Source organism: Pezoporus wallicus, unplaced genomic scaffold (genome assembly GCF_028554395.1).
Source record: "Pezoporus wallicus isolate ANWC-B61680 ecotype Strahan unplaced genomic scaffold, APGP_CSIRO_Pwel_v1 contig_6978, whole genome shotgun sequence".
Taxonomy (NCBI): Eukaryota; Metazoa; Chordata; class Aves; order Psittaciformes; family Psittacidae; genus Pezoporus; species Pezoporus wallicus.
This window is the reverse complement of record NW_026637190.1, coordinates 281,924-293,995: the sequence shown is the minus strand read 5'-3', so window position 1 is coordinate 293,995 and position 12,072 is coordinate 281,924. Positions and strand designations below refer to the sequence as shown.

Genomic DNA, 12,072 nt, shown 5'->3' with positions numbered 1-12,072 from the left:
GTTTTGAGCTAATCATTGAAGAATAAATACAAAACAGCATAAGCTTAATTATTATTATTTTAACATGTTAAAAATACAGTCACATCAAAATAGGATACACAGTTATAAAACCCTTGCAGATGACATAAGAAAATAGTGTGTATAATTTTATATATAAAAAAATCTACAGTATGTACTAATGCTGATACATATTTTGGAGCCTTGTGTTGCTTGGATAAATAAATTGTACAGCTTTGTTATGAATTACAGAACATCAGTTAAACACTGAGATTATTACATTTAGCCACAATATTATATATACACATACATTTCTAAGCTGCTGCAAGCAATCAGAACTAAAGTAAGCCCAAGTCATCTTTATCTTCACAATTTTAGTTTCAGTGTAGTGCTTTGCTACTGTTACTTGGCTGCAGTTTGCCAGTTTAAAATAGAAAATTGCCCAGTTCATTAAAAATTACATCAGACACATTATATACACAACATGGTTTTTTGAAATATACTAAGTAAATGTTACTTCCATTTGTAAAAACTGTTTTACTTCTGTACCTTGAAACTTACAGAGCCAACCTGCAGCAATAATAGGCACTAAAGCTCATTCTTTAAAGGAAAAAAAAAATAAATCTCCATTTCTATGTTTTCAGTTAATAAATCTTATAAAACAAAAGAGAACGGGAGAACCTTCCGAACTAACCAAAGCTGGCGTTGATACCAATGCTTATATTACAATAAATCTCTCTGCTCAGCACTCCAGGGACCCCTTCTGGTGAGACCCTTGTCTATCTTGACTCCACTGGTTTCCATGAGGAGGGGGCATGCAGCACTCAGCAGCTCGCAGGACTGCATCCTACATGCGCCACTTAACCTGCTTTTTATTCCACCCCCCAATTCACAGTCAACGAAAGGAAAACATGAAGCAGAAAAGGCTGCAAAGGCTAATTAAAAATACTTATATTAACAGGAGTTTAAACTTCCTATTAACAGTCAGGATCATTTTAGTGTAAAAACACCGCACAGTTTCTCAGCAGCCTGACAGCACAGCAGCACACATCTGATCACAGACATGAACCTACGGGCTCTTTGGGGTGAAAAAGGGTGACATAAAACAGAGTTGGCATGACAAAGCTTAAGAGAAGGAATGCTGCACACTCACACAGCTCGGGGAACATGAAAAGCCTTGACCAAACCTCAAGACTGCTGTGCGTACTTCATAAGAGCGTGGAGGAGCTGGTCACTCTCTGATACCTGTGAGACTTGGCCCTGCAACCAGCTCGTCTAGTTTGACAGCACAGCTTGGCAGCAAGTGAAGGGTGCAGCACCATTTCTGTGTTTAGCATTATTCTCACTGTGCACCAGTATTTTGCATATAGGACTACATTCTGAAGGTAGATTTGGGTAAGAAGATGAAAATTCTCCACCTAAAAAACCTAAACACTGCCCTGAATTTTAAGCACCATTTCTGAGCCAGATTAGAGACACATTTTTGGTTTTTCTGCTTTTTGCCTACCTGCTCCTTCTTGATGAGGAAAATGACAAACAGTAGTCAAAGGGGAGGAAATTAACTATCACATAAGATTACATTAACAATCCTGAATTGCTGAGGTGAGCAGCTCAAGAGAGGAGGGAGGCCTTCAACACCGGAGCGGGGGGAAGATCAGCGTCCAGGAGACTCAACTCAAAGCGGTGAGAGCCACTGAAGGAGCCTCAGGCCCTCCATGTGATCCATGCGGGTGCTAGTGATATAGATAGTAGTAGCCTGGAGAACATAAAGAAGGACTACAGAGCCCTGGGGGAGGTGGTTAGGGGCTCTGGAGCTCAGGTGGTCTTTTCATCAATTCTCCAGGGTACAGGGGAGGACCTTAAAAAAACTAGGAGGATTGGGCAGGTTAATAACTGGTTAAAAGGGTGGTGTCATAGTCAGGGGTTTGGGAGTCTTGAACACAGGACCCAAGTTAGTAGGCTAGGTCTACTGGGGGCTGGTGGAGCTGTTTTGGTAGGAGGCTTGCCAGGCTGGTCAAGGATGCTTTAAACTAGGTATGTTGGGGGAGGGGGGCATCATTCCATCCCAACACACCCAATCAGTTTCCAGCACCTATAATAAATGCTCGGAGCACTGTAGAGATATCCCAGCCGCTCCAGCCAATGAGCCGGCTGCATTTGGAGCTCGGCTCAGATGCCTCTATACAAATGCCTGTAGTATGGGGAACAAACAAGAGGAATTAAGAGATGTGGGCACGTCTACGGGGGTGTGATGTAACAGGTATCACAGAAACACGGTGGGATGGCTCCTATGACTGAGTGTTGGAATGGAAGGTTACAGGCTCTTCAGAAAAGACAGGCCCGGCAGGCTCAGAGGGGGAGTTGCCCTTTATGTTAGGGATAGGCTGGAGAGTATGGAACTGTGTCTGGGGACAGGTGAGCAGTCAACAGAGAGTTTGTGGGTCAGGGTTAAAGGGAGAACAGTGATGGGAGACATTACTGTAGGGATCTGTTACAGACCGCCTGACCAAGAGGAATCTGTGGACGAAGCACTCTATAGACAAGACAGGAACAGCTTCACGCTCACAGGCCCTTGTTCTCATGGGGGACTTCAACCACCTCGACATCTGTTGGAAGGACGGTACGGCCCAGCACAAGCACTCCAGGAGGTTCCTCGACTGTGTGAGGGACAACTTCCTTCTGCAAGTAACAGAGGAGCCGACAAGGAGAGGTGCCATGCTTGACCTCATGCTCACCAACAGGGAAGGGCTCGTTGGAAATGTGATGCTCCAGGGCAGCCTTGGATGCAGCGATCATGAGATGGTCAAATTTGAGATCCTCAGGACAGTGAGAAGAGCGTGCAGCAAGCTCACTGCCCTGGACTTCAAAAGAGCAGACTTTGGCCTCTTCACGAACCTGCTTAGTAAGGTTTCATGGGATAGAGCCCTAGAGGGCAGGGGGGCCCAAGACTCTTGGTTGATATTCAAGGATCACTTGCTACAAGCTCAGGAGTGTTGCGTCCCAACTAGAAGGAAGTGCAGCAGGAGGGCCAGGAGACCTCCTTGGATGGATAAGGAGCTGCTGAGGAAAATACAAATGAAAAACGAGGCTTATAAAAGGTGGAAGCAAGGACAGGCGGCCTGCAAAGAGTACAGGGATGTTGTCTGGGAAGCTAGGGAGCAGGTTAGGAAAGCTAAGGTCCAGTTAGAATTAAACATGGCTAGGGATGTTAAGAATAACAGGAAGGGATTCTACAGGTACGTGGCGATTAAAAGATAGACTAGGGACAATGTAGGCCCCCTCCGGAAGCTCTCAGGAGAACTGGCTACACAGGATTTGGAGAAGGCTGAGGTTCTGAATGACTTCTTTGCCTCAGTCTTCACTGGCAAAGGCTCCGACCACAACACCCACGTCTTGGAAGGCAGATGCAGGGACTGTGGGTATGGTGACACTAGGCCCACTGTAGGAGAGGATCTGGTTCGAGACCATCTTAAGAACCTGAATGTGCACAAGTCCATGGGTCCTGATGAAATCCGTCCACGGGTCCTGAAGGAGCTGGAAAATGAAGTTGCTAAGCCACTGGCCATCATATTTGAGAAATCACGGCAGTCAGGTGAAGTTCCTGACGACTGGAAAAAGGGAAATATAACCCCCATTTTCAAGAAGGGGAAAGTGGATGACCCAGGGAATTACAGACCAGTCAGTCTCACCTCTGTGCCTGGCAAAATCTTGGAGCAGATTCTCCTGGCAGGCATGCTAAGGCACATGAAAATCAACAAGGTGCTTGGTGACAGCCAGCATGGCTTCACTAAGGGGAAATCCCGCCTGACCAATTTGGTGGCCTTCTATGATGGGGTACAGAACTGATGGACAGGGGTAGAGCAGTTGACGTCATCTACCTGGACTTGTGCAAAGCATTCGACACTGTCCCACACAACATCCTTGTCTCTACATTGGAGAGACATCAATTTGATGGATGGACCACTCAGTGGATAAAGAACTGGCTGGATGGCTGCACACAAAGAGTTGTGGTCAATGGCTCAATGTCCGGCTGGAGACCAGTAACGAGTGGTGTCCCTCAGGGATCGGTGTTGGGACCGGTCTTGTTCAACATCTTCGTCGCTGACATGGACAGTGGGATTGAGTGCGCCCTCAGCAAGTTTGCCGATGACACCGAGCTGTGTGGTTCGGCTGATACCCTGGAGGGAAGGAATGCCATCCAGAGGGACCTCGACACGCTTGTGAGGTGGGCTGATGCCAACCTCATGAGGTTTAACCATGCCAAGTGCAAGGTCCTACACCTGGGTCGGAGCAATCCCAGGCACAGCTACAGGTTGGGCAGAGAAGATTCAGAGCAGCCCAAGGAGAAGGACTTGGGGGTGTTGATGAGAAAATGAACATGAGCCGGCTTCAGTGTGCGCTCGCAGCCCAGAAAGCAACCGTATCCTGGGCTGCATCCAAAGGAGCGTGACCAGCAGGTCAAAGGAGGTGATCCTGCCCCTCTACTCTGCTCTTGTGAGACCTCACCTGGAGCATTGTGTGCAGTTCTGGTGTCCTCAACATAAAAAGGACATGGAACTGTTGGAACAAGTCCAGAGAAGGCCACGAGGATGATCAGGGACTGGAGCACCTCCTGTATGAAGACAGGCTGAGGAAGTTGGGGCTGTTCAGCCTGGAGAAGAGAAGGCTGCGTGGAGACCTCAGAGCAGCTTTCCAGTATCTGAAAGGGGGGCTACAGGGATGCTGGGGATGGACTATTCATTAAGGACTGTAGTGACAGGACAAGGGGTAACAGGTTAAAACTTAAAACAGGGGAAGTTTAGATTGGATATAAGGAAGAAATTATTTCCTGTAAGGGTGGTGAGGCACTGGAATGGGTTGCCCAGGGAGGTTGTGAATGCTCCATCCCTGGCAGTGTTCAAGGTCAGGTTGGACAAAGCCTTGGGTGAGATGGTTTAGTGTGAGGTGCTCATGGCAGGGGGGTTGGAACTAGATGATCTTAAGGTCCTTTCCAACCCTAACTGATGATTCTAATCCGAAAGCATCTCTCCTGCCCAGAACAGATACTGGGATGCTGAGGCAGCTGTATTAAAAAATGACAGAAAATCCCATTCAAAACGAATGGCTTCTAGAATAAGTTACAAAGAAAAATTAATAAGAAATAAAAGTACTTCACAAGCTTTGCCCAAAGTTAAATGCATTTACATTTAAACTCTTTAGCTATTCCCCCTACATGGCTGTATTGTAAGTGCACACTCGCACGCACGTGCACACACACATTATACAGTGCATTAACCATGTTGGTCAACATAAAACTTGTCAATGTGTTACAGGTTTTAGGCAGGATTGTAACACAAGTTATTTAAAAAACATAAAGAACAATGACAGTATTAACCACACCGCGCATACGATCTTATTGCTATGTCTATGTGCACTGGATCACCTTCAATAGCTTCAATGCAAGTCTAAGGACTCAACTAGCCTTCAATGAAAGTCTGAAACATCTCTGAAATAGTGTCATTTTTGAGATGCATGTGAACTGTCTGTATTTCATAGAAGAACTGACTGCTAACGCAGTAATGTTTGATTGCGTTTGGGCTTTGCCGGTTTATTGAGTTTAGTTAAGATTCTCAGAGAGGCACAGATTCGTGCACAGACAATCCATCATTTCTATTTTGAGAGTGTTGGGCTTGTGCAGATGGCTTGAATATTGGTGCTATGGTGAGCCCTGGTCTTCAAAGGCTGGTGAAGTCCTGTATCTTATTGGACTATTCACACAAACGGGACTAACGGTATGGTCTTGAAAATCTGTTGACTGAAATTGCTGATACACCTGGAAATCTTCCAAGTGGCCTTCATTAACATCTCGGCTCCAGGGCTGCCTGTAGGGTTCATGTCTGTACACATAAGCAGCATCTGGCCACTTTCTATCTTCTGGTAAATAATCCACTGGAGGGGTTATGAATTTGACACCTGGGGGGGATCTTGAGTTGCTGGTATAAGTATCAACAGGGGCTACTTCTATCTGCCCAGGGGTTGTTGAAAGAGGATTTTGGCGACTGGCAGGATAGGAATTCATTTGTAATTTATCTGGAGAATAATCTACTGAAATAAAAGAACCATATGGCCTCCCAGAAGGGCTGGTTTGATTCCCATGATAATGTAGAGGAACAGAACTCATATTGCCTATACTGGAAACATGCATTCGGGAATTTCCATGGTAAGAAGGTGGATTCCTGTAATGTGGCAGTTGCTGTTCTACATTCAGTCCGTGAGGTGGTCCATTGGATTGCAAGGAGTATTTTGGAGATCTGGGTTGTGAAGTGAAGGTGTAACTGGGTATTTTTAATGGAGCTGGTTTTCTGTCAGGTTGCTTTCCTGGACTATTAGAATATGCACCATGCCTCAGGCTCTGTGGCTGAGATCTCTCAAGCATCTCTTCAACAAGATTCTCATTCTCAGTTTCCAGAACGTTGTCATACTGAGACGCATTCGACCCTCGCTTACCTTCATCAGCAACCAAACCCCTCATCTTCTGCTTTACATTCAAAGTCTGCGTGTCTACAGGACTTGGTGGTGGGCCTGAAACCGAATGGTTTACTGGCCTGTCTTTCACTTCTGCAGAAAGTTTCATTGTCTTTTCAATTATTCTGCTATCAGATGGCTTATTCCACTTAGGTACAAATTCCCTTCTAGTATTTGAAGCAGCATTAGAATTCTGATTAGCAGCTGCATTATTATACTGTCTCGAGTTTTCCTGCTGTGCTGGCTGAGGCTTTCTTCTGGTGTCTACCTCATTCTTAGACATACTACTTTGTGTCTCTATCAGTTGAGCCTTCTGCTGTTTTAAGGAAGGTTTCTTTCCCACTGAATTCATTCTTTTCCAGTTATTTGGTGAACTTCCTCCTTCTTCTGTGGATAGTCTCCTTTCTGTCCTTGTCTGTGTACCAGTGCTGTTCTGTCCATTAAGCACTGGGGTAGAGTTAAGCATCAGAGGCTGAGGTCCTGATGGAATCTGCCCCATTGGCTTCTTTGGGAATTCATCTTCTTTACCTAAAAGAAGAACATCAATAGCATAAATTCACGTTTGTACAAAAGTCTCCTTTGATGTATTGGCCATGCAAGCAAAACCAGCTATGAACTCCATTACCTGGACCTCTCTCTGGTCACCTTTCTGCTAAACACCTCAAAGGTTTTTCTGCATACTGACATCGAACAGAGACTTTGTGTATGCTCTCATCTGAACCAGTAACTCTAGTCTGCCTTTCTACAGCTGATGCAAACTTGACAAGCTTTTGCTCGTTCATGACACTGCTGCAAAAGATCATTTTCCTAGATTACACTTTGGTTACAGTACCTACTATATATGTAACCTTCCCCACACTTTCTCCAGTTTAAAAATCCTTCCCAGTATCCCTTTCCCAATCCATTGTCACCCATTCATTCATCTTTCAAAGTTCACCTCTGATAAGCTATACTATCAGCTCCCCAGGCACATGCACAAGCCTCCTCACAGGTATCTTTGAACCTTCCCTCACTTCTTTCTTTGGGGTGGAGCTCCTCACTAACATCTGCACAGTTAAGTCCTTGTTTCCCCTGGCCATAAATTTCAACCTCAGTATTAAAAAGCCCAGTGTCACTGAAAGGCTCTATGCAGAATCACATAGTTTTCAGCTCCGTTTTCCATCACTGGCTACATCATGATTCCAACTGAGTGCTCAATGGACAAGTTCTCCCAAGCACAACGACATCATTTAGAGAACTAGGATATGAATGGAAAGGTCTCACAGACTGAAGCTCAACACACTGCAATAGCCAGCGGTAAACACCAGCTATGGGGGGACCCAGAATGATCCACATTGCCACTACAGAAAGAATGAAGATGTGTTTCACTGCTTGATGGTGTCATAGAACAATTTACATCGAGTTTTCCACTGCAATCTTTCTCCTTAGCAGTCAACACCCTTAATATTCTCAGCCAAAGTTTTTCATCACATCCACTTGCGTATAATTCATGTAATACACTACTTTCCCATTATAAGCAGAAAAGGTCACATACTTCTCATTAAATGTATTCATCTAAATTTAATTTAATGTTGTGTTTCCTAAAAAAATATGAAAACTTTTGAAGTCAGCATAACCAAACAAATTCTATTCACTCTGCATCTATTTAGTAAGCAAAAGCTCTGCTGTATGGAAAAAAGAGAAATGGGTATCCTTGCTCAAATGTTATGCAAAATAAATGATATAAAATAGCTGTTGGGAAAATAATTTTGTTTAATTCCTTTGTTTAATCATAAAGAGCACCTCACTCTTCATAGCTATTTGTAATTAAGATTCCACAGGACCGTACACATGCAAATGTGTCTATCCCTGACACAAGTGCTGTGGTTAGAAGTGAGCTATGTTCATTTTCACAGTCAGTATTACGAGTTCAACCTTTGGTGACTGGTTCATGATAGAGGTACACAGAGGAAAGTCAGCAGCCAAGGTCAGTATTTATCACAGCAGCAGAACAAACTACCATCACGGATCAGTTTCTATATACACTAAATGAAAACTTACAGTTTGTGCCAGCTAGGACATAGCAGGACGGCAGAGAAGAACACAACGATGCCATGTGCCATGACAAGATAAATCAAATGTAAATCAGAAGTACTTAACAGTCTGGTTTTACCAAACGATTAAACCGGCATTTTCTTGATTTTTCAAAGTCTTCACTGAAGGCCAAAGGTGATGTGGAACTTACCCTTATCTTTAGGAATGTATAACTTCAGGAACCTCATTTTACATATAATAAGCACAGCCTACCCAGGAGTGCTGTTGAAAAAACCTCTGCTTTTATTTTCCCCTACTTATTCTTTGTTCAACTATTTAGATACGTAAGCCTACGCTCTGAACCTACTCACTGTCTACCTTGCTACGGACTTGGCAAAGGAAGATTCTCATGCTGAGCCCTCTCCTCAGTTACTTGTCCCCAGAAGGGAGATTCTACTTGTTAAATGATCTTACAGGGTTATACACCTGGCACACTATATGGAGAACACCTACATAAATGGTTGCAAGACAGTGCAGCAGGTTACACGGTGGGAAAGGGCCTCAGCAGTGGGCTCCAGTGAGCAACTCTCACAATTACAAGTCTCATGGTCCATTCTCTTTCACTACAGGGCCCCACTATTCACAAATCAGGCTAAAATCTAGAGCATGGATTTGTGGACTTCCACTTCTTCACAGCGCAGCACTGGAAGACCAAATGAGGGACAGAGGAACAAGCTGCACGGACACTTTAAGTGCTCTGCAATATACTGTGTGCTACACCAGCCTCTTCAAAACTGTTCTTTATTCTATATGAACAGAAGTTCACTTTTGGAACTTGCTTCAGTTTGGCACAAGGCATCTGCTTGATTTAATTCCATCTGCACCTCAAACACAGAGTCAGGCAAAGCTGAAGCTCTTGTCTTCTGAATAAAAGTGAATTTTGCCCATAATAAATATTCCTGGTACTGGATTTATACACTACCATGCTTTCAATCTTAATAATGTTGAATGTTAGAATAGCATAAAGTCTGAATTAAGAAAGAATACTCAAAGAATATGCCAAGAACTTGTCATCTAAATCACACAAAACTCGTCTTTCTACGCTGTTAATCCATTTATAACCTCCAGGTGATCCACAGTAGCTATGCGATAGCATGGAAAAAGGCTCCTCAACATCTGTAACTTATTTAGTTTCTGTTCTTGTATGCAATAAATGTCCTAGAAAAATGATTTTTTCCATGCCTGAAATTAAACGATTACATATATATATATATAAAAATAAAGACAAGTTCCTCCAGTAGCTGCAGTGCTTCCTAATTTGTACAAAGATGTTAAAAGCATGAAGAGATTTCCTTTCTTCCAGCTTCTAGTCCAAGAAATGCATACACAGCAATATGAGACCCTTTGAAATAGACTTGGTTGTTCAGTAAAGGTAGGGTTTGTGTGAGTTTTTGGGGTGTTAATTTCCACACACTTAGGGTTCCTTAATTACTATTAAGCTCTTACAAAACCCAAGTGAGAATACTGCAAACATTTTTATTGAGTTCTAGCTAGGCTGCTTTGAAGATTACTTTCTGTCATCTTTCCTTCACATTTCTGGGTGAAAGAACACACTACAAGTAGGCATATGTGGGCTGCACTGTCTAGATGATGTATGCTGTAACATGAATTACAGCTGTAAAATGAGTACCAGAGAAATCTTACCATGGCTGTTGTGAAACTGCTAAAACTCGACATTAATTCATGTAGTGAGTAACAAGGAAAGTGTTCCAACACAATAATTCGTTTAGAAGAAAACCTCTGCATTCTAACAGCATGAAACCCATGTTTATAGGCTGGTAATACCAGAGCTTAGTGCTTTGAGGGAAAGCAAATATAGGGAACAATGAATATGTGCAGAAGGAGGGTCAGTGGGGAAAAGAAGAAATACAGCGTTAAATCTTAGCCACAGGCCTTCTACAGGAGTTGGTATAACTTGACCCTCAGACAGAAACAAGTGACACAGCTTGCTGAATCATCCACATCTGCATGTGAAACTAAGAAAGGCCACATTGCTGGAGGTACTCAATTCAGTGAATCAAAGCTACAAAGCAGAGGCCTTGTTCTGGTTCAGAAATGCCTGAGCTCTCATCACCTCCTGCCAGGAAAAGCATTGGAAGGAAAGGAGTTGTGTATGGATCTGTGAGCTACAGCACAAAGACATCCTACAGGAAAACCCGTTTGTTTCAAACCGCAAAATAGGTATTTAATTCTCTTTGAGGATACACACACACACACGCATGCAGAGCTGTCACTTCCAGTGGAACTAAAAACAACTTTAAAAAACGTTAAGAACAAATAAAACCTCCGGAAGTTAAAAAATACACAAAATTAAAGAAAACAATAACCACATTTATCATCATGCACATGAGTACAATGAGACACTCCTCACATGCAGAAAACTGCATGTGAACTATGTGTGTGAATGCTTTAAGCAGCAAGAAAACCAAGATGCTGCCATGTTGGCAAGAAAGAAAAAAGGTCATAAAAGCAAAAAGCTGAGGAAAAGAAACCCTAATGGAAAAGCAAAGCGACCAAGTCACAACAAACATCTCTAACCCTTAAGAGGTGCACACACAGCTCACCAGAGAAGCATGCAAAAGCACCAATTCTTGTGAGCCACATTATCTTTCATCTGCCAATTTTCCATTCCAAATCTGCCTAAAGCCTCACAAGCAGCTCTCAGCCATCTTCTTTACTACTTCAACTAAACTCACTGTTCAAACTCCTCAGCTCTGAGCATGAAATGATTTTATCTGGATGTTTTTAAGGACATCCAACTGAAGCAACAGCACAAACAGATTTTCAAAGTCAGAGTTAATTCTGGACATACCTGTCTGACTGAGGAACAGAGAAACAACTGTGTTTTACCAGAAGTATTTGTGGGACAAGTGCTTTTCTATAGAATCGATGATGTTTACACAACAAGGTTTAAAAGCATTTTAAAACTAGAAGTTGAGACTCACTTTGGCAGTGAGTTTTACAATGACCAAATGTGCCTTTGGCTTCAGATTTTTTCCCAGGCTGGCAGCATTCACGTGAGGTGCAGAACTCTTACTCTCACAGAATCCCAGACTGGTTTGTGTTGGAAGGGACCTTAAAGCTCACCCAGTTCCAACCCCTGCCACGGGCAGGGACACCTTCCACTAGAGCAGCTTGCTCCAAGCCCCTGTGTCCAACCTGGCCTTGGACACTGCCAGGGATGGGGCAGCCACAGCTTCTCTGGGCACCCTGCGCCAGTCTCTACTCCTCCTCCTTCAACAAAACAGGTTCCTACAGAGAGTTTAGTTACTGGCTTTTCGCAAAGACAAACATAACACCTCATCTCAGAATTTACAGAGGTGGGACTACAGGATTCTCTGTTTCTCCTTTAAAAGAAAGGTAGTGATTTATTTGGCTTGTATGCAGCACAGCACAAAATAAGCAAACAACAAAGAAAACAGGGTGAAAACTGGGTGAGGAAGGAGAGAAATGGAAGTAGGAGGAGACACTTCAAGCAAAACAAGAACAATCAGGTGC

At 43.5% G+C, this 12,072-nt stretch overlaps 1 protein-coding gene across 3 annotated transcripts in view; it reads right to left on the bottom strand.

The window, feature by feature from the left end:
• Positions 1 to 5,546: 5,546 nt before the first annotated feature.
• Positions 5,547 to 12,072, bottom strand: part of USP6NL (USP6 N-terminal like) — a 117,463-nt gene continuing 110,937 nt past the window's right edge. For all 3 annotated transcript variants that reach the window (XM_057403769.1, XM_057403765.1, XM_057403768.1), the window contains exon 14: positions 5,547 to 7,029. In XM_057403769.1, the coding sequence (XP_057259752.1) occupies positions 5,693 to 7,029 (1,337 nt within the window). In that variant the 3' untranslated portion in view covers positions 5,547 to 5,692. The remainder of the gene's footprint in view (positions 7,030 to 12,072) is intronic.